Here is a 23,042-nt window from a genome sequence, read left to right on the forward strand (position 1 = left end):
CCCAGACAATTCCATACCAACTGGTTGTGCTGAATTAATTCTGGAAATGTCTTGTACCTTTAGAATACAAACACTTACCCTTATTTTGCTGAAATGTGGGACATTGGCCTTTTGGATGAAGTGTACAATCCCTGAGAATGCAATCCTGATCGATTGAGATGGAAAATCTGATGGCATGCAAGCAAATAAAGACTTCCTGTGAAATTTCCTGCCTATATGGAGAGCCGGTTTGGTGTAGTGGTTAAGTGTGCAGACTCTTATCTGGGAGGACTGGGTTTGATTCCCCACTCCTCCACTTGCACCTGCTAGCATGGCCTTGGGTCAGCCATAGCTCTGGCAGAGGTTGTCCTTGAAAGGGCAGCTGCTGGGAGAGTCCTCTCCAGCCCCACCCACCTCACAGGGTGACTGTTGTGGGGGAGGAAGGTAAAGGAGATTGTGAGCCGCTCTGAGACTCTTCGGAGTGGAGGGCGGGATATAAATCCAATATCTTCTTCTATATGTTTGTGTATAAGATCTTTCTGTCCTGGAAATAGCTTGTCACTTTGAATACAAGAGACGGGTGTTTGACCAGTTGTTAGACTCCCCCCCTCTTTTTTAACAAAAAGTTTCACTTAATTTTTGTTCAGGCATATCAATGGATTTTGGCAATAATTCCATTCACAAAGAGAGCAAAATAAGGCAAAACATTAAGCTGTTTTTTTTTCTTTGATCATCTACTTGGAAGAAGACCATACCTCTTTTATCTCATTTCTCCAATTAGGACTGGTTATAAAAGAAAAAGGAGAGATTGCTTCCAATGACCAATTTCAGAGAGACATCCCTGTCTCCTGCGGAAGATGGACCACAGTATGTTCATATGCACAATATCAGTTCCAGTGGTAGACCAGAACAGTACTTGGATGGCCGTGGCATTATTGTTGTTTTTGTATTTTGCATTTGCATCATTGGACTTGTGGGGAATGGAATTGTCATCTACCTTCTCGGTTTCCAGATTAAAAGGAGTCCTTTCACTACGTACATCCTGAACTTGGCTATCGCTGACTTTGGGGTCCTTCTGTTTTTGGGTCTGAATTTCCTTTCCTTTCTCACCGAGGTAGAAGGGTTTTTTGCAATCTCTCTCATGGCTGCCCTGCTCATGTATACTGCGAGTCAACTTGTACTGACCGCCAATCAGCATCGACAGGTGTGTGTCTGTCCTCTTCCCCATCTGGCATCGACGCCACCGTCCACCAGACCTGTCCCCCATGGTGTGTGCCCTAATATGGGTTTTCTCCTTCCTAACCTCGGGAAGTCTAGCAACTCTTGACCATTTTGGACACCCTTGGATAGACTGGACAGCTTTCTTTCCATTTATTGCAGCTGCTGTGCTTTGCCTCCCTCAGCTTCGGAGAAGAAGGCTGCTATCCATAGTATTGTTAACTCTCCTTTTCTACCTAATCTTTGCTTTCCCCCTGGTTATTTGGACGTTCGAATATTTTACATCTTTTAAAAGTGACTATCTAATATTATATGGCTTCTTCTGTGCCTGTCTGAATAGCGGTGTCAACCCAGTGATCTATTTCACGGTTGGGAGAAAGAAGAAGGTTCAACAAAGGCAGAGCCTGAAGGTCATACTCCAAAAGGCTTTCAAGGAGAAGGAAGAGCAGAGAGAGGAAGGGGGCACCACACTGGAGATGTCGCTATGACTCCTTCACAATAGCCAAATGCTTTCTGCTTTGCCAATCAAGTTGTAATTTGAAGTTGTTTCTATGCCATTAAAGGTTTTTGGCATTGGAATTGGAACTGTATATGTAAAGATTTCCACATAATATTTTGTTTAAAATATTGATAACCTGGTTTTTGGTTCCTGTGAGGTTACAAATGTTCCTGATCTATGCATTGACCGTCTGCTGACCTTCCAATAGGAAACTTGTAAAAATGAGCCCCAGTCTCTGTCCTAAAGGTAAAAGTTTCTATAGGGCAAGGCTTTTTTGGCACACACAAAAAAATTCCAGCAGGAGCTCATTTGCATATTAGGCCACACCCCCTGACACCAAGCCAGACGGAACTGCGTTCCTGCCAGTTTGGTGTAGCGGTTAAGTGTGCGGACTCTTATCTGGGAGAACCGGGTTTGATTCCCCACTCCTCCACTTGCACCTGCTGGAATGGCCTTGGGTCAGCCATAGCTCTGGCAGAGGTTGTCCTTGAAAGGGCAGCTGCTTTGAGAGCCCTCTCCAACCCCACCCACCTCACAGGGTGTCTGTTGTGGGGGAGGAAGATAAAGGAGATTGTGAGCCGCACTGAGACTCTTTGGAGTGGAGGGTGGGATATAAATCCAATATCTTCTTCTTCTTCTTCTGCTCAAAAACGTTCTAGGTCAGCTAAAGAATGGCAAAGCTTCTGGATTAGATACAATCCCCTCAGAATTACTTAACGCAAATAAGAATTGGTGGGCTACCCTGCTAGCCTCTCCGTTCACCTTTATTGGCAAAACTGGTTTTAGCCCCAAATATTGGGATATGGTCATTGTTGTTCCCCTCTAAATGAAGGGGGGAGGGGAGGATCCGTCCAATTACAGACCAATCAATCTTTTCAGTACAATTAGTAAGTTGTATTCTAAGCATCCGCTTAAAAAATTCTTGGACTGGTTGGAATAGGAAAATATTCTAGTGGAAGATCAATGAGGTTTAGAACTGGCAGGCCTACACTAGACCAATTTGTGTTTCAAAACAAGATAAATTTATTGAGAGATCCCAAGCTGTGCGTAGCGTTGTAAAAAGAAGTAATGTCAAACGAAATGATTCAGCATGTAAGAAAATTCTACCGCGCACGGAGAAGTTATGACACAGCAGGGGTCGTTTTGTAGAAAAATAGGCGGTGGAGCTCATCCGGGGATTGTTATGCAGCTGCACATACTATTCAATGGACAAGGAGGTGGGACTCTCAGAAAGGTTCAGGAGCTGCTCTCCTGTGAGCTCCCACTGAATCCGAGGCCTGCGATGCAGTATGCATAACTAGAAATAACATAGAACACTTTATATAGAAACACTAGACCACTGTTTGATGCTACAATATCTCATTGAAAAATACAGTGCTGGAGTACAAACATCACTCTATGCTGTATTTATAGATCTAAAAGCAGTTTTTGACATAGTTTCAAGAATTAGGTTGGGGGGGAAAAACTGCCAGCTTCCACAACTGATAAATGACTGCTATTCCATATCCAGGCCATCCATGAACAAACCGTCCTTAGAGTTAGGTGTCGTCGGTTAGAGTAAACTTTCAATGGAGTCAGGCAGGGTTGTCTCTTAGCCCCCTTTTTGCTTCTCCTTTATATCAACAGCTTGGCAAGAAAAAAATTGTACTGCAGTCCTAAGCTCTGCTCACGACCTGAGTCCGATCCCAGCGGAAGCTGGGTTCAGGTAGCTGACTCCAGGTTGACTCAGCCTTCCATCCTTCTGAAGTTGGTAAAATGAGTCCCCAGCTTGCTGGGGGATAAAGTGTAGATGACTGGGGAAGGCAATGGCAAGCCACCCTCTAAAAAGTCTGCCGTGAAAATGTTGCAAAAGCCACGTCACCCCAGAGTCGGAAATGACTGGTGCTTGCACAGGGAACTACCTTTACCTATAAAATAGCAAAGCAGCATATCCAGTGCTATTGTACACAGATGATGTCACCATACTTTCCAGAACACCCATAGAACTGAGACGGGCCTTGAATTTCCCCCCCTCTGCCATGACACTGAACAACTTATAATCAATTACTGGGAAATCTAAGTTCTGGCCTTCTGGAAAAACCAAAAAAAAAAAAAAAAGGAATGGGAGTTTCAGGGGCATTGTCAGAACTTGTAACTTTCATATAGACTATTAGCTTAAGCGACTCCATGTTGAAATCAAATACTAACCCAAGCAGCTTATTCCAAGTAACTAACCAGCCTACATATGGTATGTGCCTGTCCATTTCAAACAAACTGTGATCACTGAAGTGTAACAGATAGCCCAGGGTCAACATCTGCAGATGGCCTTTGAAGCCAGGCCGGCCTGCACTTTCCCAGCAGGAATCCATCCTCCCTGCCTGATAACAAACCCTGAGAAACAGACTGTTGTCTCCCCCCGTGTGAACGATCGTTTTATTGTTGTCAACAGAATCGCATAAAGTGTATCCAAAGGCTAGCTTTCGCTATCAGTGTTATTCTGTACCTCCAGCTCTGAAGTTCTCAATAAAGACCTATACTTGCAACTAAGTCTTGGGTTTGCTTGAAGTTCTGCCAGTTCTGACAGGCATAAACTGGAACAAGTAATCAGTTTCAAATATCTGGGGGTAATATTGCAAGCTTCTGGCATCAATATAGTCCATGGTAGTTGTGTTGTTGATGCAGGAGAGAAGTCGGCAAATAGAACCTTGATATTCAATCAGTCTTGGAGTGGAGGGTATTATGTACTGGCCACTCTCAGATTGTTTAAAGCTAAGGCATTGGCTCAGTTGACCCATGGAACTTTCCTGGGGCCACCCCACTAGAGACAGTCCAACCTAAATTCCTTAGAGCACTCTTACAAGTTCCCAAGTGTGTGTGTCAAACACTTGGGTCAGATTGGAAACTGGAATGCTCTGGGCTGAAGCTTAACATTCGTATCCTCTTAATTTGCAGGCTGTAAGTAACGTTGGTGCTTAAGTTATGCTGGATACTATTTTGCTAATTCTGTGATTCTGGAATTGTACAGATTTTGTAATTATGATATTGTCTAGTCTGGATGTGCTTTGTTTCATGTTTCTGTAAGGTTTTTAATGTTGTAAGCTGCCCAGAGCCCACTTGTGGGATAAGGTGGGATATAAATAGAAACAAAATTAATTTAATTTTAAAATTAAATTCAGCTCCAGGAGGATTGGCGACATCAGGGGTGTGTGGCCTAATATGCAAAGGAGTTCCTGCTAGGGAAAAAAAAACCCTGGTCTCGAAGGTGAAAAGCAGTACGTTGAGTTGCACCCAGAAAGAAATGGGCTTTGAGCAGCCATTCCTTTGGCACCAGAGTAAGGTAACCAGGTCCCCCTTAGTCATCAGCCAGTAGGGTTGCAAGATTTGGGTTGGGAAACTTCTATAGATTTGGGAGTGGAGCCTGGAAAGGACAGATACCTCAGCAGGGTAAAATGCCATAGAGCAGGGGTGGCCAAAGGTAGATCTCCAGATGTTTTTTGCCTACAACTCCCATCAGCCATGCTGGCTGGGGCTGATGGGAGTTGTAGGCAAAAAACCCATGGAATCAGAGACTTCCTCCTTAATATGACCAAATATTAATGAAAGGGCAGCTTCTGTGAGAGCTCTCTCAGTCCCATCTACCTCACAGGGTGTTTGTTGTGGGGGAAGAAGGTAAAAGGAGATGGTGAGCTGCTCTGGGACTTTGAGATTCAGAGTGAAGGGTGGAATACAAATTCAATTTCTTCTTCTTCTCCTCCTCCTCCTTCTTCGGAGATATAGTTTTGATTTCATCCCTGGGTCCCAAAAATGCATCATATTAGTCCAATAACAACATTTATCAGAATTTTGTTATTTGTATTTTTAAGGTAGTTCCTTCAGGAAGCCTCAGTGCTTGTATGGGAAGTGTTTGGCCAGCAATGAATCGGAAGGCTTTGCACCTGCTTTGAGTAAAAGAAACTGGCTTACTCCATCACATACATACAGCTTAACAAGACAAGGACATTTATGATACTGATGAAGTGGCAACATGAAATGCGTCTATTGTAACTTGTATGCTGTACCACTAAAATTACTATGGGCTCTGTTGAAATTGGTTTAAATGTCTCTGTATTGTTGTATGCTCGCATAGAGCGAGTTACAGTAATCCAGCCTGCAAGTGACCATTGTGTCTGTCACTATAGCTAGGCCCTGAGTGTAGGGTGTAGATGTCTGATCTGCCAAAGACAGTAAAAGGCAGACCTGGCAACTGCAGTGACGTGGGCCTCCATAGAAATTTGGAATCTGTCCCTTCCTGCTTGGTTGTCCCCACATGCAGCTAATTACATCATGCTAGGGATATCCCTAGAGGCTGCCTAGAGACAAAACCACACTGACCTCAACCCCTCCCTCTACCCTGGGGGATGGGCCTATTGCAGGGGTGGCCAATGGTAGCTCTCCAGATTTTTTTTGCCTTCCACTCCCATCAGCCCCAGCCAGCATGGCCAATGGCTGGGGCTGATGGGAGTTGTAGGCAAAAAAGCATCTGAAGAGCTACCGTTGGCCACCCCTGGCCTATAGGAGTGCCTGCCTGCCTGGGATTACCATTCCCTTACCCCTAACCTAGCCCTAGGAAGTCACTGCAACCTTTTTCCTACTCTTGTTGCCTTGTGTGTCGGCTGCTGGCTGGCCCCTGGCTGGCCTGGTGTCTCTGGGCATCATGGCAAGCTGGAAAGCAGCCTCACATTGGGCAACTGAGGTTCCCTCCCCAACACTTCCCTTGGCACAGTCTGGAGGCCGCTGTTTCCTCAGAGGCATCTGCAGGACGACACCAGGTAAGACCCTGGACACATATTTATTTGGTAGTTTTTTTTTTTCTATTGAATTGCCCCAGATTTTAACATCACATAATGAGAACTCAGGAACTCAGAGTACAAAAATAACCACACCCCAGATGATAATCATCTTCTGCAGAAAATAAAGGGAAATAAGAAGCCCACACAGCTTGCTCCTTGTTCATTGCCCATCTCAGTGCCCTGAAGGTCTACTTTCAAAGCTTCCTTGAAGGACACCTTTAAGGCTTTGGAGTCATCTTGAACAGTTGACATTGGGGCCATTCCAGAAGAGGTAAGTATGAGATATCCCTATGGCCACTTTTTTGTCTGTCTTCAGAATCATTGGCATTAACTACATAGCTTTTTAACTTATAAAGCAGAGATGTGATCTGTTGGAAATCAATTAAGATCATGAAGAGTCAAGAAAAGGGAAAGCTGCCATGGAAGTGGAGTGGCTAACAAGATGGAGGGTGGGTGGGTGGACAACAGAGTTGTGGGGAGTGGAGGCAGGGGGTCAAGGATGGGATGGATAGGCGTTATGGAGAACTAGCATGATGTAACGGTTGAATGTGTCAGATTGTGACCTGGATGCGGGTTTTATATCCCACCTTCTTCTCCACATGAGGCCTGGCTGGGTTGCCTTGGGCCACTCACAGTTATCTCAAAGCTCCCTCAGCCTTACCTGCCTAACAAGTTGTTGGTTGTGGGTAGAGGAAGGAATGGTGATTGTAAGCTGCTTTGAGATAAGGTGCAGCAAAGTGGAATATGAAAATTTTGTCTTCTTCTATGGGTAGGAAGAAGAGGAGACTGAAGAAAGAAAGGGAGGCAGAAGGGAAAGCGGCGATGGTGACCAATATTGGACCTGGGGGTGAGAAGAAAAAAATGGGAGAAGGAGATGACTGGTGGGGGAGAGACAGAGAGGTGCTGCAGTGCTGGTATAAGAAGTCAGAGGACAGTGAGTGAATTTCGGGAGAAGGAGATGACTGGTGGGGGAGAGACAGAGAGGTGCTACAGTGCTGGTATAAGAAGTCAGAAGACAGTGAGTGAATTTCCCTGTGATTTCATCAGTTTCCTGGCTGATTAGGAAAAGACTCATCCTGAGTGCTCAAGTGGTGACTTTATGTATTAAAGAGTTCTGAATAGTAGAGTTTTCATGACTCAGGATAAAAGAGTTTATCAGGAATGATCCTTTGGGTGAGGGCTACAATCCCAGATAATTCCATACCAACTGGATGTGCTAAATTCATTCTGGAAAAGTACTCTCCCTTTAGAATATGCTTTGTCTTATTTTGTTGAAACACGATTGTGACGCCTTTGGATGAATGGTACATTCCGTGAGAATTTCATCCTGATTGATGAATTGGGAGAGAACATCTGAGAGGATGCACATAAATAAGGACTGCCTGTGTCATTTCTCGTCTTTGTTATTTCTCGTCTCGGCATTGTTATTTGCTCATCTCCTTCGAAACATGCAATGCTTCTCTTGTCTCTTTTCTCCTGCCAGCACTGTTTATATAATACAAAGCCAAGATTGCCTGCAATGACCAATTTCAGCAAGACACCCCTGTCTCTTGTAGAAGTTGTACCACAGTATGCCGATATGTACCGTAACATTTGGTCAGGTCATAATACTTCCAGTGGTGGACCACAGCAGAATTTCAGTTCATACATTATTTCCATTTTCACATCATGCGTTTCCATCATTGGACTGGTGGGGAATGGAATTGTCATCTGCCTTCTTGGTTTCTACATTAAAAGGACCCCCTTCACTATGTACATCCTGAACTTGGCTGTCGCTGACTTTGGAGCTCTTCTGTTTGGAAGTATCTATGATATTTTAATACTGACTGACACAAAAAAATTATTTTGGATGATAGTTTTTTCAGAGATTGCCATATTCATGTATATTGCAAGTCAACTTCTACTGACCGCCATCAGTATTGACAGGTGTGTGTCTGTTCTCTTCCCCTTCTGGCATCGATGGCACCGGCCGCGACATTTGTCCATCATTGTGTGTGCCCTAATATGGGTTCTCTCCTTCCTGTCCTCAGGAAGTATAGCACTTCTAGGCCTTTTGGAACATATTCAGGAATATTGGACACTTTTATCTCCGTTTATTGCAGCTGCTGTTCTTTGCCTGCCTCTTGTCATGATCTCCACCATGATTCTGTTGTTCAAAGTGTTCTGTAAATCACAGCAGCCTTGGAGAAGAAGGCCACTAACTATTGTATTCTTAACTCTCCTTTTCTTCTTAGTCTTTGCTTTCCCCCTGAATGCTATTTTCACAATCAATTGTTTCACTGATTTTAAATACAGCTATCTAATAATATATGGCACCTTGTGTGCCAGCTTCAACAGCTGTGTCAATCCAGTGATCTATTTCCTGGTTGGGAGGAAGAAGATGGGTCAACGAAGGAAGAGCCTGAAGTTTCTGCTCCAACGAGCTTTCCAGGAGGAGGAAGATCACAGAGAGGGACAGGAACAGGGCACCGCAGCCCAGACATCAATATGATACCTCCATCATAGCAAAATGAATCTCGTCTTGCCAATAAAATTGTAATTGTGAAAATATCCACTTATGTTTTATTTTAAAATACGGAGAAGGTAATTTTGGGTTGCTGTCAGGTTATTACAGGTTGCTAAGCTGTAAAGTGACTACTCTTTACTTTTCATGAAGGATAATGTTGGCTATGAAGTCAGAATGTTACTACCTGACCTCTTCCCTGACAGGTGCCATAAACCTTAGAGCAGGGGTGGCCAACGGTAGCTCTCCAAATGTGTTTTTGCCTACAACTCCCATCACCGCCAGCCATCAGCCATGCTGGCTGGGGCTGATGGGAGTTGTAGGCGAAAAACATCTGGAGAGCTACCGTTGGCCACCCCTGTCTTAGAGCTTCTTTCATTCACAAGGCCTCACCCAGCCAGAGGAAGGGTGAGGGTTTGCCTTGTACAAGACCAGCAAATAACTATTAGAAGGATATGCTGTTAGCCGCCCTGAGCCTGTTCGCTGGGACAGCGGGATACAAATAGAAATAAATTAATTAATAAAATACACAATCCATTGCTTTTCCTGAGACACTGATGTTTCCATGGAGACAGTGTCATATGCCTAAGAATGCCAACCTGGGGTTCTCTTGAAATTTCAACTGATTTCCAGAATAGATCTTCACATGCTTCTTAATCTTCACATGATCTTTCCAAGGATCTTGCAGCTGGGACCTAATTCTGCATAGTACATTCACATTCAAAAAAAGCTTCTTAAAGGGGAGGGACGGTGGCTCAGTGGTAGAGCATCTGCTTGGGAAGCAGAAGGTCCCAGGTTCAATCCCTGGCATCTCCAAAAAAGGGTCCAGGCAAATAGGTGTGAAAAACCTCCGCTTGAGACCCTGGAGAGCCGCTGCCAGTCTGAGAAGACAATACTGACTTTGATGGACCAAAGGTCTGATTCAGTATAAGGCAGCTTCATATGTTCATATGTTCTTGAGGTACTAGACGAAGTTTTGGAATCTACAAAAGGCATAGATTTTACTAGGAAAATTACTATATGGCAAACTAGATCCTGATAAGGGGTTGTTGTATTTGGAGTGTGTGTGTATATGTGTGTGCGGCTTAAAAGGTCCATAAAAGTTGCCTTAAAAGCAATGACTACAATTTTGTTATGCAAGAGTATGTCATATAACATATTCCAATTCCTACAAATGCTTTTTTCCCCAACCCAACATTGATGCAATTGTAAGCGAGACCAGGGGTCATTTTGTAGAAAAATAGGTGGTGGAGCTCATCCAGGGATTGCTATGCAGCTGTACCTACTATTCAGTGGACAAGGAGCTGGAACTCTCAGAACTGCGCTCCTGTGAGCTCCCACTGAATCCGAGGCCCGAGTGAGACTGCATGTAACCCTCCCTGAATTAGTTCTCCCCCCCCCCAAAAAAAAAAAATCAATTCCTCTCTGTCGTTAGTGCAATTCCTCCTGATTCTCAGGAAGTGACTGAGTGGTAAATTGCTTTTAATATGAGCAAGATGATGACTTCAAAATTGTAGGAACCATTCTCAATGCCCACCTCTCCTCCTCTTCCTCCTCCTCCACCTTGATGTTGTTATTGTTACTGCTGTTGCACTTGTCTTTTTGTTATTTAAAGTTAAAGTCAAGGTTAAACTTGATAGTACTGAATTTGTACACATGTCAACATGCCCACCATTTAGATTTTTTCATTAAAATATTTCTGTGCTATTTTCCCTACTTGCAACGAATTGAATAAGACAGACAATGAGGGAAAAGGAGAGCTACACAATTGCTCACATCACAACATAGGGGGCATTTCCTTGTCAAGTATCTTCTAAATGTTCGACATGTGAAGAAATAGCTCTAATTCTCCAATAGAAAGCACACAGCAAACAGTTCTTCCATATATGCTCTGATTTTCAGTAGCAAGGTTGCTAGAACTTTATTTGAATGTGAATGTACTATGCAGAATTAGGTCCCAGCTGCAAGATCCTTGGAAAGAGATTAAGTTGTCCCTTCACAAATGCAGTGTTAAAGCTGCAGTACTGCAGTCCTAAGAACTGCTCACAACCTGAGTTCGATCCCCAGTGGTACTGGGTTTTCAGGAAGCCAGCTCGAGGTTGACTCAGCCTTCCATCCTTCCGAGGTCGGTAAAATGAGCTTGCTGGGGGGAAGCATAGATGACCGGGGAAGGCAATGGCAAACCACCCCGTAAAAAGTCTGCCGTGAAAACGTTGTGAAAGCAATGTCACCCCAGAGTCGGAAACGGCTGGTGCTTGCACAGGGGACCTTTCCTTTCCTTCACAAACTTTGGTGAACCACAAACATGCAAAATTCATGAAGAATTTTCTTTGTGATGAATTTTGCTTCATGCCTTGGTTCGTGCCCATCCCTATAAGTAAATAAAGACGTTCTGTGAAATTTCACACCTTGTCCTATTCTGGATGTAGCTCAATTATTTGAGTCTAAGGTATGATATTTTGAACAGCTGCAACTGATGGGTTTTGCATTTGATATTCCCCCCTTAAATTTGCCACGTCGGTTTAATTCAATCAAAGCAATGGCTTCTGTAAATGACTCAGCGTCTTAAAGAAGCAAACAAAGTGGAAAACATTGGCTGCATTGATCATCTGCTTGGAATAAGACAATATCACTCTTGTTCTTTTCTCCTATCAGGACTGTCTATGTAACAAAAAGGAGAGATTGCGAGCAATGACCAATTTCAGCAAGATATCCCTGTCTCTTGTAGAAGATGGAACACAGAATGGCGATATGTACAATAACAGCTCCAGTGGCAGACCAGAGCAATACTTGGATGTTAATAATATTGTTCCTGTCTTCACATCATGTATTTTCATTCTGGGACCTGTGGGGAATGGAATTATCATCTACCTTCTTGGTTTCCAGATTAAAAAGAGCTCTTTCACTACATACTTCCTGAACTTGGCTGTTGCTGACTTTGGGGTCCTTCTGTCATTTGTTCAGAGTTTAATTTCATTATGAATCCAACTAAAACATTTTTTTTCTAATAGCTTTCATGGCTGCCCTATTTATGTAAAATACTAGTCAACTTCTATTGACAGCTATCAGCATTGACAGGTGTGTGTCTGTCCTCTTCCCCATCTGGCATCGATGCCACTGGCCACCACACCTGTCCACCATTGCATGTGCACTAATATGGGTTCTCTCTCTCTTGCCCTCAGGATGTCTAGAAATCCTTGACTATTTTGGACACCATTGGACATTCTGGATGCCTATCTCTCCATTTATGGCAGGTTCTCTTCTTTGTGTCCCTCTTGTCACTATCTCCACTGCGATTCTGTTGTCCAAAGTGTTCTGTGAATCACAGCAGCATTGGAGAGAAAGGCTTTTAACCATCATCTTTCTCTCTCTCCTTTTCTTCCTAATATTTGCTTTCCCCCTGAATGCTATTTTGACACTTAATTGTTTTACATCTTTTGGATAAATTCATCTAATGTTTTATGGTATTTTGTGTGCCTGTCTAAATAGCTCTGTCAACCCAGTGATCTATTTCATGGTTGGGAGAATGAAGAGGGGTCAACAAAGGCAGAGCCTGAAGGCCACACTCCAAAGGGCTTTCGGGGAGAAGGAAGAGCATAGAGAGGAACAGGGCATCACAGCTCAAGTGATCACTATGACACCTTCACAATAGCCAAATGTTTCCTGCTTTGCCAATCAAGTTGGAGATGTGAAGGTTTTCACATAATCATAGAATCATAGAGTTGGAACGGACCTTCAGGGACATCTAGTCCAACCCCCTGCACAATGCAGAAAACTCACAAACACCCCCCCCCTAAATATTCACTGCTGACAGATGGCCATCTAGCGTCTGTTTCAAAACCTCCAGGAAGGAGAGCCCACCACCTCCTGAGGAAGTCTGTTTCACTGAGGAATCGCTCTAACGGTCAGGAAGTTCTTCCTTATGTTGAGTTGAAAACTATTCTGATTTAATTTCAACCCATTGGTTCTGGTCGGACCTTCTGGGGCCACAGAAAACGATTCCACACCCTCCTCTATATGACAGCCCTTCAAGTACTTGAAGATGGTGATCTTATTACCTCTCAACCGCCTCCTCTCCAGGCTAAACTGAAGAGGATGTTTTGTTTAAAAATACTGGTCACCTACTTTTGTTCTGCTGCAAAATTACAAAATGTTCCTGATCTATATATTGACCCCTTGTTGCTTTTGATGAGTGATAATGACATGTCCAGGCTTAATGAGCAGAATGTGACCGCAAGACTTCCTCCCTACTGGGAGCAATGAACTCCAGAGTTTCTTTCACTCACTGGGACTTATCCAGCCAGAGGCTGAGTGTGGATTTGTCTTGTATAAAGCCATAAATCATAAGTTATGGTTAGGATATTTAATATAGTTTTCATCCCAGATTGGTTCAGTGAAAGCTTCCATTTTTGATCAAAATGGAATCTGGACTCTGACTTTGGAGTTTGGTATCATAGAGTTGGAAGGGATCTCCAGGGTCATCAAGTCCACCCCCTGCACAGTGCAGGAACTTCACAATACTGATGCAATGGAACAGAAATTCTGCTTCAGAAATTGCATTGTAAGCTGATACTGGTGCATTCCATGGAGAACATCTAACCACAAGTAGCTGCAAACAGCGGAAAGCAAGTCTCAGTACTTACTTATTTGGATGTCCCGTCTTATAGAAGTGTTTTCACTATGGCTCATTGTGCAGTGATCCTCTCAAGGGTTCTAGATGGGAAATATAGGAAGATTGTATACGAAGGCAAATGTTGTTCATGTTCTATGGCAGAAGTGGAATCAATGGTCCATATGTTCTTCCAATGCCTGTTCCATCAAGGTTATATTTCCCCATTTCTAGGCAGACCAACAGTGGATGCAGATAAGGCATGCCTGTAGAGACTTCTAATTAATGAAAACCCCACGGTCTCCAGGAAAGTAGTCAAATTCTGCTTCCACTTGGTGGAATTTCACAATATGAGGCACAATCATGACCACGTATAGTTTTTTTACTTGCATGACTCTTCCCCATCTGGCATATATTTTATATATTTTAGACATTTCAGACTTAATTTGGATTTTGGGATGGTTGTATCTTGTAGACTTTTTGAAGGGTTTATGTCTAAACATATGTTTTGTACTGAAAGTAATCTCCTTGCTTTTAATAAGAATGTACTCTCATGATGAATAGTCTTTGACTGCAAAAAAAAAAAAATCATTGAAGTCTCATTACTGAAAGAAAAGGTACATTTAGGGAGCACAACTTGTCCAAAAGGGTATTTATGACAGAAAGACCTTTCCCACCATATGAAGATGAAAAAGAAGACAAAGAAGATATTGGATTTATATCCCACCCTTCACTCTGAATCGCAAAGTCTCAGAGCGGCTTACAATCTCCTTTACTTTCCTCCCCCACAACAGATACCCTGTGAAGTAGGTGAGGCTGAGAGAGCTCTCCTAGAAGCTGCCCTTTCAAGGACAACTCTGAGAGAGCTCTGGCTGACCCAAGGCCATTCCAGCAGCTGCAAGTGAAGGAGTGGGAAATCAAACCCGGTTCTCCCAGATAAGAGCCCACATACTTAACCACTTCACCAAACTGGCTCTCAATAAAAGGCAGACCTGGCAACTGCAGTGACTTGGGCCTCCATAGAAAGTTGGAATCTGTCCCTTCCTCCCTGGTCCTCTGCAAATGCAGCTATTAAAGAACTGCCTGGGGATGGAACAATTCTGACCTCACCCACTCCCTCTATCCAATTGGATGGACCTCTGGGAGTGGCAAGACCTAGCCTCAATGGGCAGCTGCCTGCTTGGGATCACCATTCCCTGACTCTCCCATGCAGGAAGCCTTTGAGGGCTTCTCCTCTGGCCCCTACTGACCTAAGGGGTTCACTGCATCCCTTTTCCTGCTCTGCCCTTCCAAAGAAGCCTTCCTGGCTCCCACAACTGATAAGTAATAGACCAGCATTTGTGGCAGGTCCTGGTGCCCCGCTGCCTTGTTGCCTTGTGACTTTGCTGCTGACTTGGCATCATGGCAATCTGGAAAGTGGTATTACATTGGACTTTTGTTGCCCCCCCCCCTTCTTCATTTGGCGCAGTCTGGGGGCTGCTGTCTCCTCAGAGGTGTGTATGGGACCGGGTGCATACTTATTTGGTAATTATTTCTATCAATTTGTCACATAGTAGGAAATCAGGAACTCAGAGTAGAAAGTACACCATTGATAGCAATTGTCCTCAGAACAGAAATATTAAGCCCACACATCTTTCTGCTTGGTCATTGTCCATCTCCATCTCTCTGCCGTGAAGGACATCTTTAAAGCTTTGGAGTCATTTTGAACTCTTCACATTGGAGCCATTCCAGAAGTTTTAGATAGCTGGACCAATTTCCCATTAGAATTGCTCCTCTCTCAGGCTTCTGTTCCTCACTCCCCACCTCCCCACCCCGCTCAAGTGATCAATTTCCCACCAGTTGCTCCATGGGTGCATTTTGAGCTGCAGCAACCTCCAGTTCCCTGCACCGTTTTGAGATCCTGTCTTTTCAGGATTAGCGGCCCCGTGGCGCAGAGTGGTAAAGCATCAGTACCACAGTACTGTGATCTGAACTCTCTGCTCACGACCTGAGTTTGATCCCAGCAAAAGCTGGATCTGGTAGCCGGCCCAATATTGACAGAGCCTTCCATCCTTCCGAGGTCGGTAAAATGAGTGCCCAGCTTGGTGGGGGGAAGGTGTAAAAGACTGGGGAAGGCAATGGCAAACCACCCCGTAAAAAGTCTGCCGTGAAAACGTTGTGAAAGAAACGTCACCCCAGAGTCGGAAACGACCGGTGCTTGCACAGGGGATCTTTCCTTTCCTTTTCAGGATTGCGTTGCCATGCGGGGAATTGAAGGTTGCTGAAGCTCAGAATGTGCCCATGGAGCAACTGGTGGGAAATCAATTGCTTGGTCCAAGAAAAACAGAAGCCTGGGAGCAGAACAATGCTAGTGGGAAATGTTCCCGGATTTGTTTTTAATATGTTGGATTACACCTTCCAAGGTCGGTCAAATGAGACCCCAGCTTGCTGGGGGGGGGGGAGTGTAGCTGACTGGGGAAGGCAATGACAAACCACCCCATAAAAAGTCTGCCGTGAAAATGTTGTGAAAGCAACATCATTCCAGAGTCAGAAACGACTGGTGCTTGCACAGGGGACCTTTCCTTCCTTACACATAAATGTGAACGACACAAGAAGCCGCTTTATACTGAATCAGATTTCTGTTCCATAAGGTCAGTGCTCTCTACTTGGATGGGCAGTGGCTCTCCAAGGTCACAGGCTGCCACATCACCTCACTGCTGTTTGTTCCACAAATCTGTGGTCTGTTTCACCCAATAGAAACGCTCTGTGAAGTCTAGTTGAGGAGGAAGAAAATAGGACTTATTGCAATAAATGTGTGAGGAGGACAAAGCCATGGTCTGCAAACCAAACTGTTCCACTCCTTTCAGGATGGTCAAAACCTTATATACCCTTGATGGCATGTTGGCACATGCACGTACTAATTGGCTGCAACATCCAGCATAATTTCATCATGATAGTCAGCTACGCACTACTAATACATTTTATCAAGATTGCATCAGCTCATCTGTGGCACACCAAGAAATTCAGTATGGGTGCCTCCAAGGCTTTTTTTGTAGCAGGAAGTCCTTTGCATATTAGGCCACACCCCCTGATGCCACCAATCCTCCTGGAGCTTACAGGAGGCCCTGCACTAAGAGCCCTGTAAGCTCTTGGAGAATTGGCTACATTAGGGAGGCGTGGCCTAATATGCAAAGGACCTCTTGCTACAAAAAAAAAAAAAGTAAGCTCGGTGCATCTGTCTTTACCAGTTAAATCTGATTTGGGGCCTGAGAGAAGGAACAATAAAGTTTATGTTTCTGCTAGAAATAAAGATGGTATGTAGCTGTCTTGGTCTCAGCACCTGTGCTGAGGGACTAACTCTTATTTCGTTTTCAGCCAAGCTTGACTGTTAACCCTTAAAAATCTTAATTAAGCATACTTGTTGCCTTTCCAACTAAAGTTGTCTCCCACCTATCTGATTAATAATAATAATTTTTTAAAAAATTAAAAACCTGGGGTGCGGTCACACGTACCATTAGTGACGACACAGCTCCATCTGGCTGACAGATTAAATGTGTTCGTTCAGACAGCCACATCTGGCAATCGAGCGTCATCCAGGTTCATCCAGGCTTGCTACGCATGAATGGCGCATTAATTTGACAGTACATAAAATCCGGCCCTTTTTCAAAACAGCGGCACAAGATCGGCTTTTTGTTGTTTGGACAGCTCACGCATGATACTGCCTCTCACCTTTTTTTTTTTAAAGAAAGCCCCAGCAGACATGCGCATTGCCAAATCATCCGGGAATCTGAGGTGACGCTTCTGCTTCTCCAATCAATACAGGATCGGAGGGGGGGGGGGGGAACGTTATCCCACTATTCAGAACAGGAAAAAATTCTTCTTCTTTTTTTTTCAATGTGGAGGATTTCAAGATATCATTGTCACTGGCAATTTCTAGGAAAATAATTCCTGGCAGTTCCGTGGTTTGGATCGGCAATGTAAATTTTGGAAACTTTCGCCCTTCCCCCCTGCCTCTAAAGAAAGTTTTGATTTCCCAGCTCCAAACAGTTGGGCGCATGTTCAATGGACCCCCTCCCCTCCCAGAAATCACCATCTGATTACGCATGCTCCAAGAAAGGAGCGTGATAGTATTGGATGTCTGATCGCGCACAACAGAATGAATTGCATTCTTGGATGCTCGTCTGAACTGCCCTGCATCGAATCAATATTCAGCAGTTCAGATTTGAGCGCTATACACCCGCTTTTAATGGTAGGTGTGACCGCACCCCTAGAGATGTCAGGGACTGAACTGGGAAACTTCTGCTTGCCAAGCAGATGCTTTGCCACTGAGCCACAATCCCTCCCCTTGATTTTGGACCAATGTCGTGAATGCTGAACAAAACTCAAGCACAATGTTCCCAAACAATAATAGCTCAACCTATAACTGCAAAGAGATTCAAATCTGAATCACCTGCTATCTTGGGGGATGGGACTATAGGAGTGGCCGCCTGCCTGGGATCAGTATTAACCTGCCCCTCACCTGGCCCAAGGAGGACATTGCAGCCTGTTCCCTACACTAGTTGCCTTGTGCCTCTGCTGCTAGCTGGCCCCTGGCTAGCCCAATGTCTCTGGGCATCACAGAAAACTGGAAAGTGGCATTACATTGGGCTTCTGAGGTCCCCCCCCCACCCAACACTTCCCTTCTTGGCATAGTCTCCTGTCTCCTCAGAGGTGTGTGCAGGACAACATCAGGTAAGACACTGGGCACATATTTATTTGGTAATTGCTTCTAGAGAATTTCCCCTGTTGTTAACATCACATCGTGAGAACTCAGGAACTCAGAGTACAAAAATAACCATACCCCAGATGGTAATCATCTTCTGCAAAAAATAAACGGAAATAAGAAGCCCACACAGCTTGCTCCTTGTTCATTGCCCATCTCAGTGCCCTGAAGTTCTACTTGCAAAGCTTCCTTGAAGGACACCTTGAGAGCTTTGGAGTCTTCTTGATCTTTGATGCTGGACTGTTCCAGAAGAGGTAAGTTTGAGATATCCCATAACCACTCTTTCATTTGCCTTAGGAGAACATTGGCATTAACTACGCATCTTTTTAACGTATGATAGAGAGATTTGATCTATTGGGATATCTATTAACATCATGAGGAGTCAAGGGAAGGGGAAGCTGCTATGGAAGTAGGCTGGCTGACAAGAGACCAGATGAGGGAGTGGACAAGACAACGGAGTTGTGGGGAGAAGAGACAGGGGGGCAGGGATGGTTGGACAGGCTTTGTGGAGAGCCAGCATGATTTAGTGGTTAAAAGTGTTGAGTTGTGCCCTAGAGAACTGGGTTTGATACCCCACTCTTCCTCCTTGTGAAGCATGCTGGGTGACCACGATGGTGTGGGGTCTGGAGACCAAGTCCTATGAGGAAAGGTTGAAGGAGCTTGGGATGTTTAGCCTGGAGAGGAGGTGGCTGAGAGGTGATATGATCACCATCTTCAAGTACTTGAAGGGCTGTCATCTAGAGGATGGTGTGGAATTGTTTTCTGGGGGCCCAGAAGGTAGGACCAGAACCAATGGGTTGGAATTAAATCAAAAGAGTTTTCAGCTCAACATTAGGAAGAACTTCCTGACTGTTAGAACGATTCCTCAGTGGAACAGGCTCCCTCAGGAGGTGGTGGGCTCTCTTTCCTTGGAGGTTTTTAAACAGAGACTAGATGGCCATCTGACAGCAATGAAGATCCTGTGAATTTAGGGGAAGGTATTTGTGAGTTCCTGCATTGTGCCAGGGGTTGGACTAGATGACCCTGGAGGTCCCTTCCAACTCTATGATTTTATGATTCTATGACCTTGGGCCAGTCAGAGTTCTCTCAGCACTCTCTCAGCCTCTCCTGCTTCATAAGTTGCTAATTGTGTGGAGAGGAAAGAAAGATGATTGTGAGCTGCTTTGAGTCTCCTTAAGGAGACTGAAGAAAAAAAGGAAGGTAGAGGGGGAGGAGAAGTTGCTGGCTAATGTTGAGAGTAAAGGGAGGAAGGGAAAATGGGAAAAATGGGAAAAATGGGAGATGGAAGTGTCGTAGGAGTCAGATATCATGATTCTGGTGTCAGAAGACAGTGAGTGAATTTCCCTGTGAGTTTTTCAAAGGTCACTTCTAGATCTCTTCAGTTTCTTGACTGATTAGGAAAAGGCTATTCCTGAGTGCTCAAGTGGTGACTTTGTACATGTTGTCAAAGAGTTCTGAAAAGAAGATATTGAAGAATATATTGGATTTATATCCCACCCTATATTCTGAATCTCAGAGTCTCAGAGCGGTCACAGTCTCCTTTACCTTCCCCTGGCCCCACAACAGAAACCCTGTGAGGTAGATGGGGCTGAGAGAGCTTTTACAGCAGCTTCCCTTTCAAGGACAGCTCCTACGAGAGCTATGGCTGACCCAAGGCCATTCCAGCAGCTGCTGCAAGTGAAGGAGTGGCGAATCAAACCTGGTTCTCCCAGATAAGAGTCTGCACATTTAACCACTACACCAAACTGGCTCTCCAAAAGTAGAGTTTTCATGAGTCAGAAAACAAAAAAGTTTTCTACTCTTTGTCTACAGTTTTTCAGGAATGATCCTTTGGCTGAGGGCTACAATCCCAGAGAATTCTATACCAACTGGATGTGGTGAGTTAATTCTGGGAAATTATTGTGCCTTTAGAATACAAACACTTTCTCTTATGTTGTTGAAATGTGTGATACTGACTCCTTTGTGTGATGCGTACAGTCCTTGAGAATTTCATCCTGATTGATTAACAGGGATAGAAGATCCTAGAGGGCGCCTATAGAGAAAGAGTTATTGTGTAAATTCCTGTCTTCATGTATGTTTTGTAAACCGTTTCTGCCCTAGAAATAGCTTTTGCGGTTGTAATAGAAGAAGTGGAGTTAGAAAATATTTATAAGGATTGCCATTTCAATCTTAATTCAATCATTTTTTTTTTTCAAATGATCCAATGTTTAGGGCAAGAGACGAAAGGCAAAAAATTAAGCTGCGCGGTTATTTGCTCATCTACTTGGAATATAACATTACCTTTCTTGTCTCTTCTCTCCTGCCAGGATTGTCTATAAAACAAAAAGCCTAGATTGCCTGCAATGGCCAATTTCAGCAAGACATCCTTGTCCTCTGTGGATTATGGACCACAATCTGATGCTATGTACATTAATACTCTGTCACCGAGTCATAATATTTCCAATGGTGGACCAGATGAGAATTCCAGTTCTGATTCTAGCTTCATGTTATATATTCACATCTTCATGTTATATATTTGCATCGTTGGACTTGTGGGGAATGGAATTGTCATCTACCTTCTCTGTTTCTGCATTAAAAGGAACCCTTTTACAATGTGCATCCTGAACCTGGCTGTTGCTGACTTTGGGGTCCTTCTGATCCTTAATCTGAGTGTTATTTTAATACTGACCGACATAGAAAATGAACATGGGTTTACATTTCTTCAGTGGTTTGCCTTATTCATGTATACTGCGAGTCAACTTCTATTGATCGCCATCAGCATTGACAGGTGTGCCTCTGTCCTCTTCCCCATCTGGTATCGATGCCACCGGCCACGACAACTGTCCACCACAGTGTGTGCCCTGTTGTGGGTTCTCTCCTTCCTGACCTCTGGCAGTACAGCAATTTTGCAGCATTTTGGGGCATCCTGGACAGTTTATTATACATTTACTGCAGGTTCTGTTGTTTTCTTCCCTCTGGTCATTACCTCCACCATGATTCTGTTGTTCAAGGTGTTCTGTAAAGCACAGCCGCGTCAGAGAGGAAGAGTTCTAACCATTGTGTTAGTTACTCTCCTTTTCTACTTAATCTTTGCTTTCCCCATGAATGCTATTTACACACTCAATTATTTTGCTGACGATAAACACGTACATCTAGAAATGTATGCCGACTTATGCGCCTGCCTCAACAGCTGTGTCAACCCGTTGATCTATTTCTTGGTTGGGAGGAAGGAGATGAGTCAACAAAGGCAGACCCTGAAGGTTCTTCTCCAAAGGGCTTTCCAGGAGGAGGAAGCACAGATAGAGGAACAGAAACCGGGCAACAAAACTACATCCATCTGATACCACCATCATAGCAAAATGCATCTTGCTTTGCCAAAAAAGTTGTAATTGTCACCCTCTGACCTTGTCCCTCCCACATGCCATGAACCTCAGAGCTCCTTTGGTTCACAAGGTCTCATCCAGCCAGAGGAAAAGTGAGGATTTGTCTTGTACAAAGTCAGTACACCGCGATCAGGAGGATGCACAATCCCTTGCATCTCCAGAGATGATGGTTTCGTATCCATGCTTTTTCATGTGCATTCTTATTTCATGTATCCGATTCAGTTTTGAAGTTTGCTTTTGTAGTGCATTGAGTATAAACGCTTCCCAATAAACTGCTTAATTTGTATCAGTAACATTTTGGATTCTGTGCCTTCCTTGTGACAAGCAAGTACCCACCAGAGTAGAAGTCACTCACAGGAAAAGAGACCTCCTACTTATGATGATTAGATTAACATGATGTGCAATTAATTGCATCTCCTGGAGTCACCCTAATGCATGTGAAATAAGTGTATTGAGCATAAACACTTTCCAATAAACTGTTTAATTTGCTATCAAAGATTTCAGGTTTTCACGGCTGGCATCATCATTAGGGCTTGTAGAATCTTTCAGGCTCAAGTGCCGTGTTCTACTGGAGAAAGTTTTTCTCCCAGATGTTTAGTTGTCAGCTGCGGATGTTCTCAGCTGAGGATGTTCTCCGCAGCTGAGAACGAAACGTCTGGAAGAAAAACTTTCTCCAGTAGAACACGGCACTTGAGCCCGAAAGATTCTACAAACCCTATTGTTTAATTTGCATCAGTAAAATTTGGGGCTTTCTGTCTACGAACAGGCAAGTACCTGCTGGGATAGTAGGAACCCATGGAATCAGAGACCTCCTCCTAAATATGACCAAATATTAATGAAAGGGCAGCTTCTGTGAGAGCTCTCTCAGCCCCATCTACCTCACAGGGTGTTTGTTGTGGGGGTGAAAGGTAAAGGGAGATGGTGAGGTGCTCTGGGACTTTGAGATTGAGAATGAAGGGTGGGATACAAATTCAATTTCTTCTTCTTCTCCTCCTTCTTCTTCAGAGATATAGTTTTGATTTCATCCCTGGGCCCCAAAAAATGCACCATATTAGACCAATAACAACCTTTATCAGAATTTTGTTATTTGTATTTTTAAGGTGGTTCCTTCAGGAAGCCTCAGTGCTCGTATGGGAAGTGTTTGGCCAGCAATGAATCGGAAGGCTTTGCACCTGCTTCGAGTAAAAGAAACTGGCTTACTCCATCACATACATACAGCTTAACAAGACGAGGACATTTATGATACTGAGGAAGTGGCAACACGAAATGCGTCTATTGTAACTTGTATGCTGTACCACTAAAATTACTATGGGCTCTGTTGAA

General features: G+C 44.0%; 2 protein-coding genes and 2 pseudogenes across 2 annotated transcripts; all 4 read left to right on the forward strand.

The window, feature by feature from the left end:
• Positions 1-796: 796 nt before the first annotated feature.
• LOC132574867 (proto-oncogene Mas-like) lies at positions 797-1,685 on the forward strand (annotated as a pseudogene).
• Positions 1,686-8,023: 6,338 nt separating this feature from the next.
• LOC132574868 (mas-related G-protein coupled receptor member X1-like) lies at positions 8,024-8,995 on the forward strand. Its single transcript, XM_060243099.1, has one exon. The coding sequence runs from the start codon at positions 8,024-8,026 to the stop codon at positions 8,993-8,995; it is 972 nt and encodes a 323-aa protein (XP_060099082.1).
• A 2,703-nt stretch (positions 8,996-11,698) lies between these two features.
• LOC132574869 (mas-related G-protein coupled receptor member H-like) lies at positions 11,699-12,452 on the forward strand (annotated as a pseudogene).
• Positions 12,453-20,861: 8,409 nt separating this feature from the next.
• LOC132574870 (mas-related G-protein coupled receptor member H-like) lies at positions 20,862-21,677 on the forward strand. The gene has a single exon (XM_060243101.1). It carries the CDS (start codon positions 20,862-20,864, stop codon positions 21,675-21,677), a length of 816 nt encoding a protein of 271 aa, XP_060099084.1.
• Positions 21,678-23,042: the final 1,365 nt, after the last annotated feature.

This window comes from Heteronotia binoei, chromosome 7, assembly GCF_032191835.1.
Source record: "Heteronotia binoei isolate CCM8104 ecotype False Entrance Well chromosome 7, APGP_CSIRO_Hbin_v1, whole genome shotgun sequence".
NCBI lineage: Eukaryota > Metazoa > Chordata > Lepidosauria > Squamata > Gekkonidae > Heteronotia > Heteronotia binoei.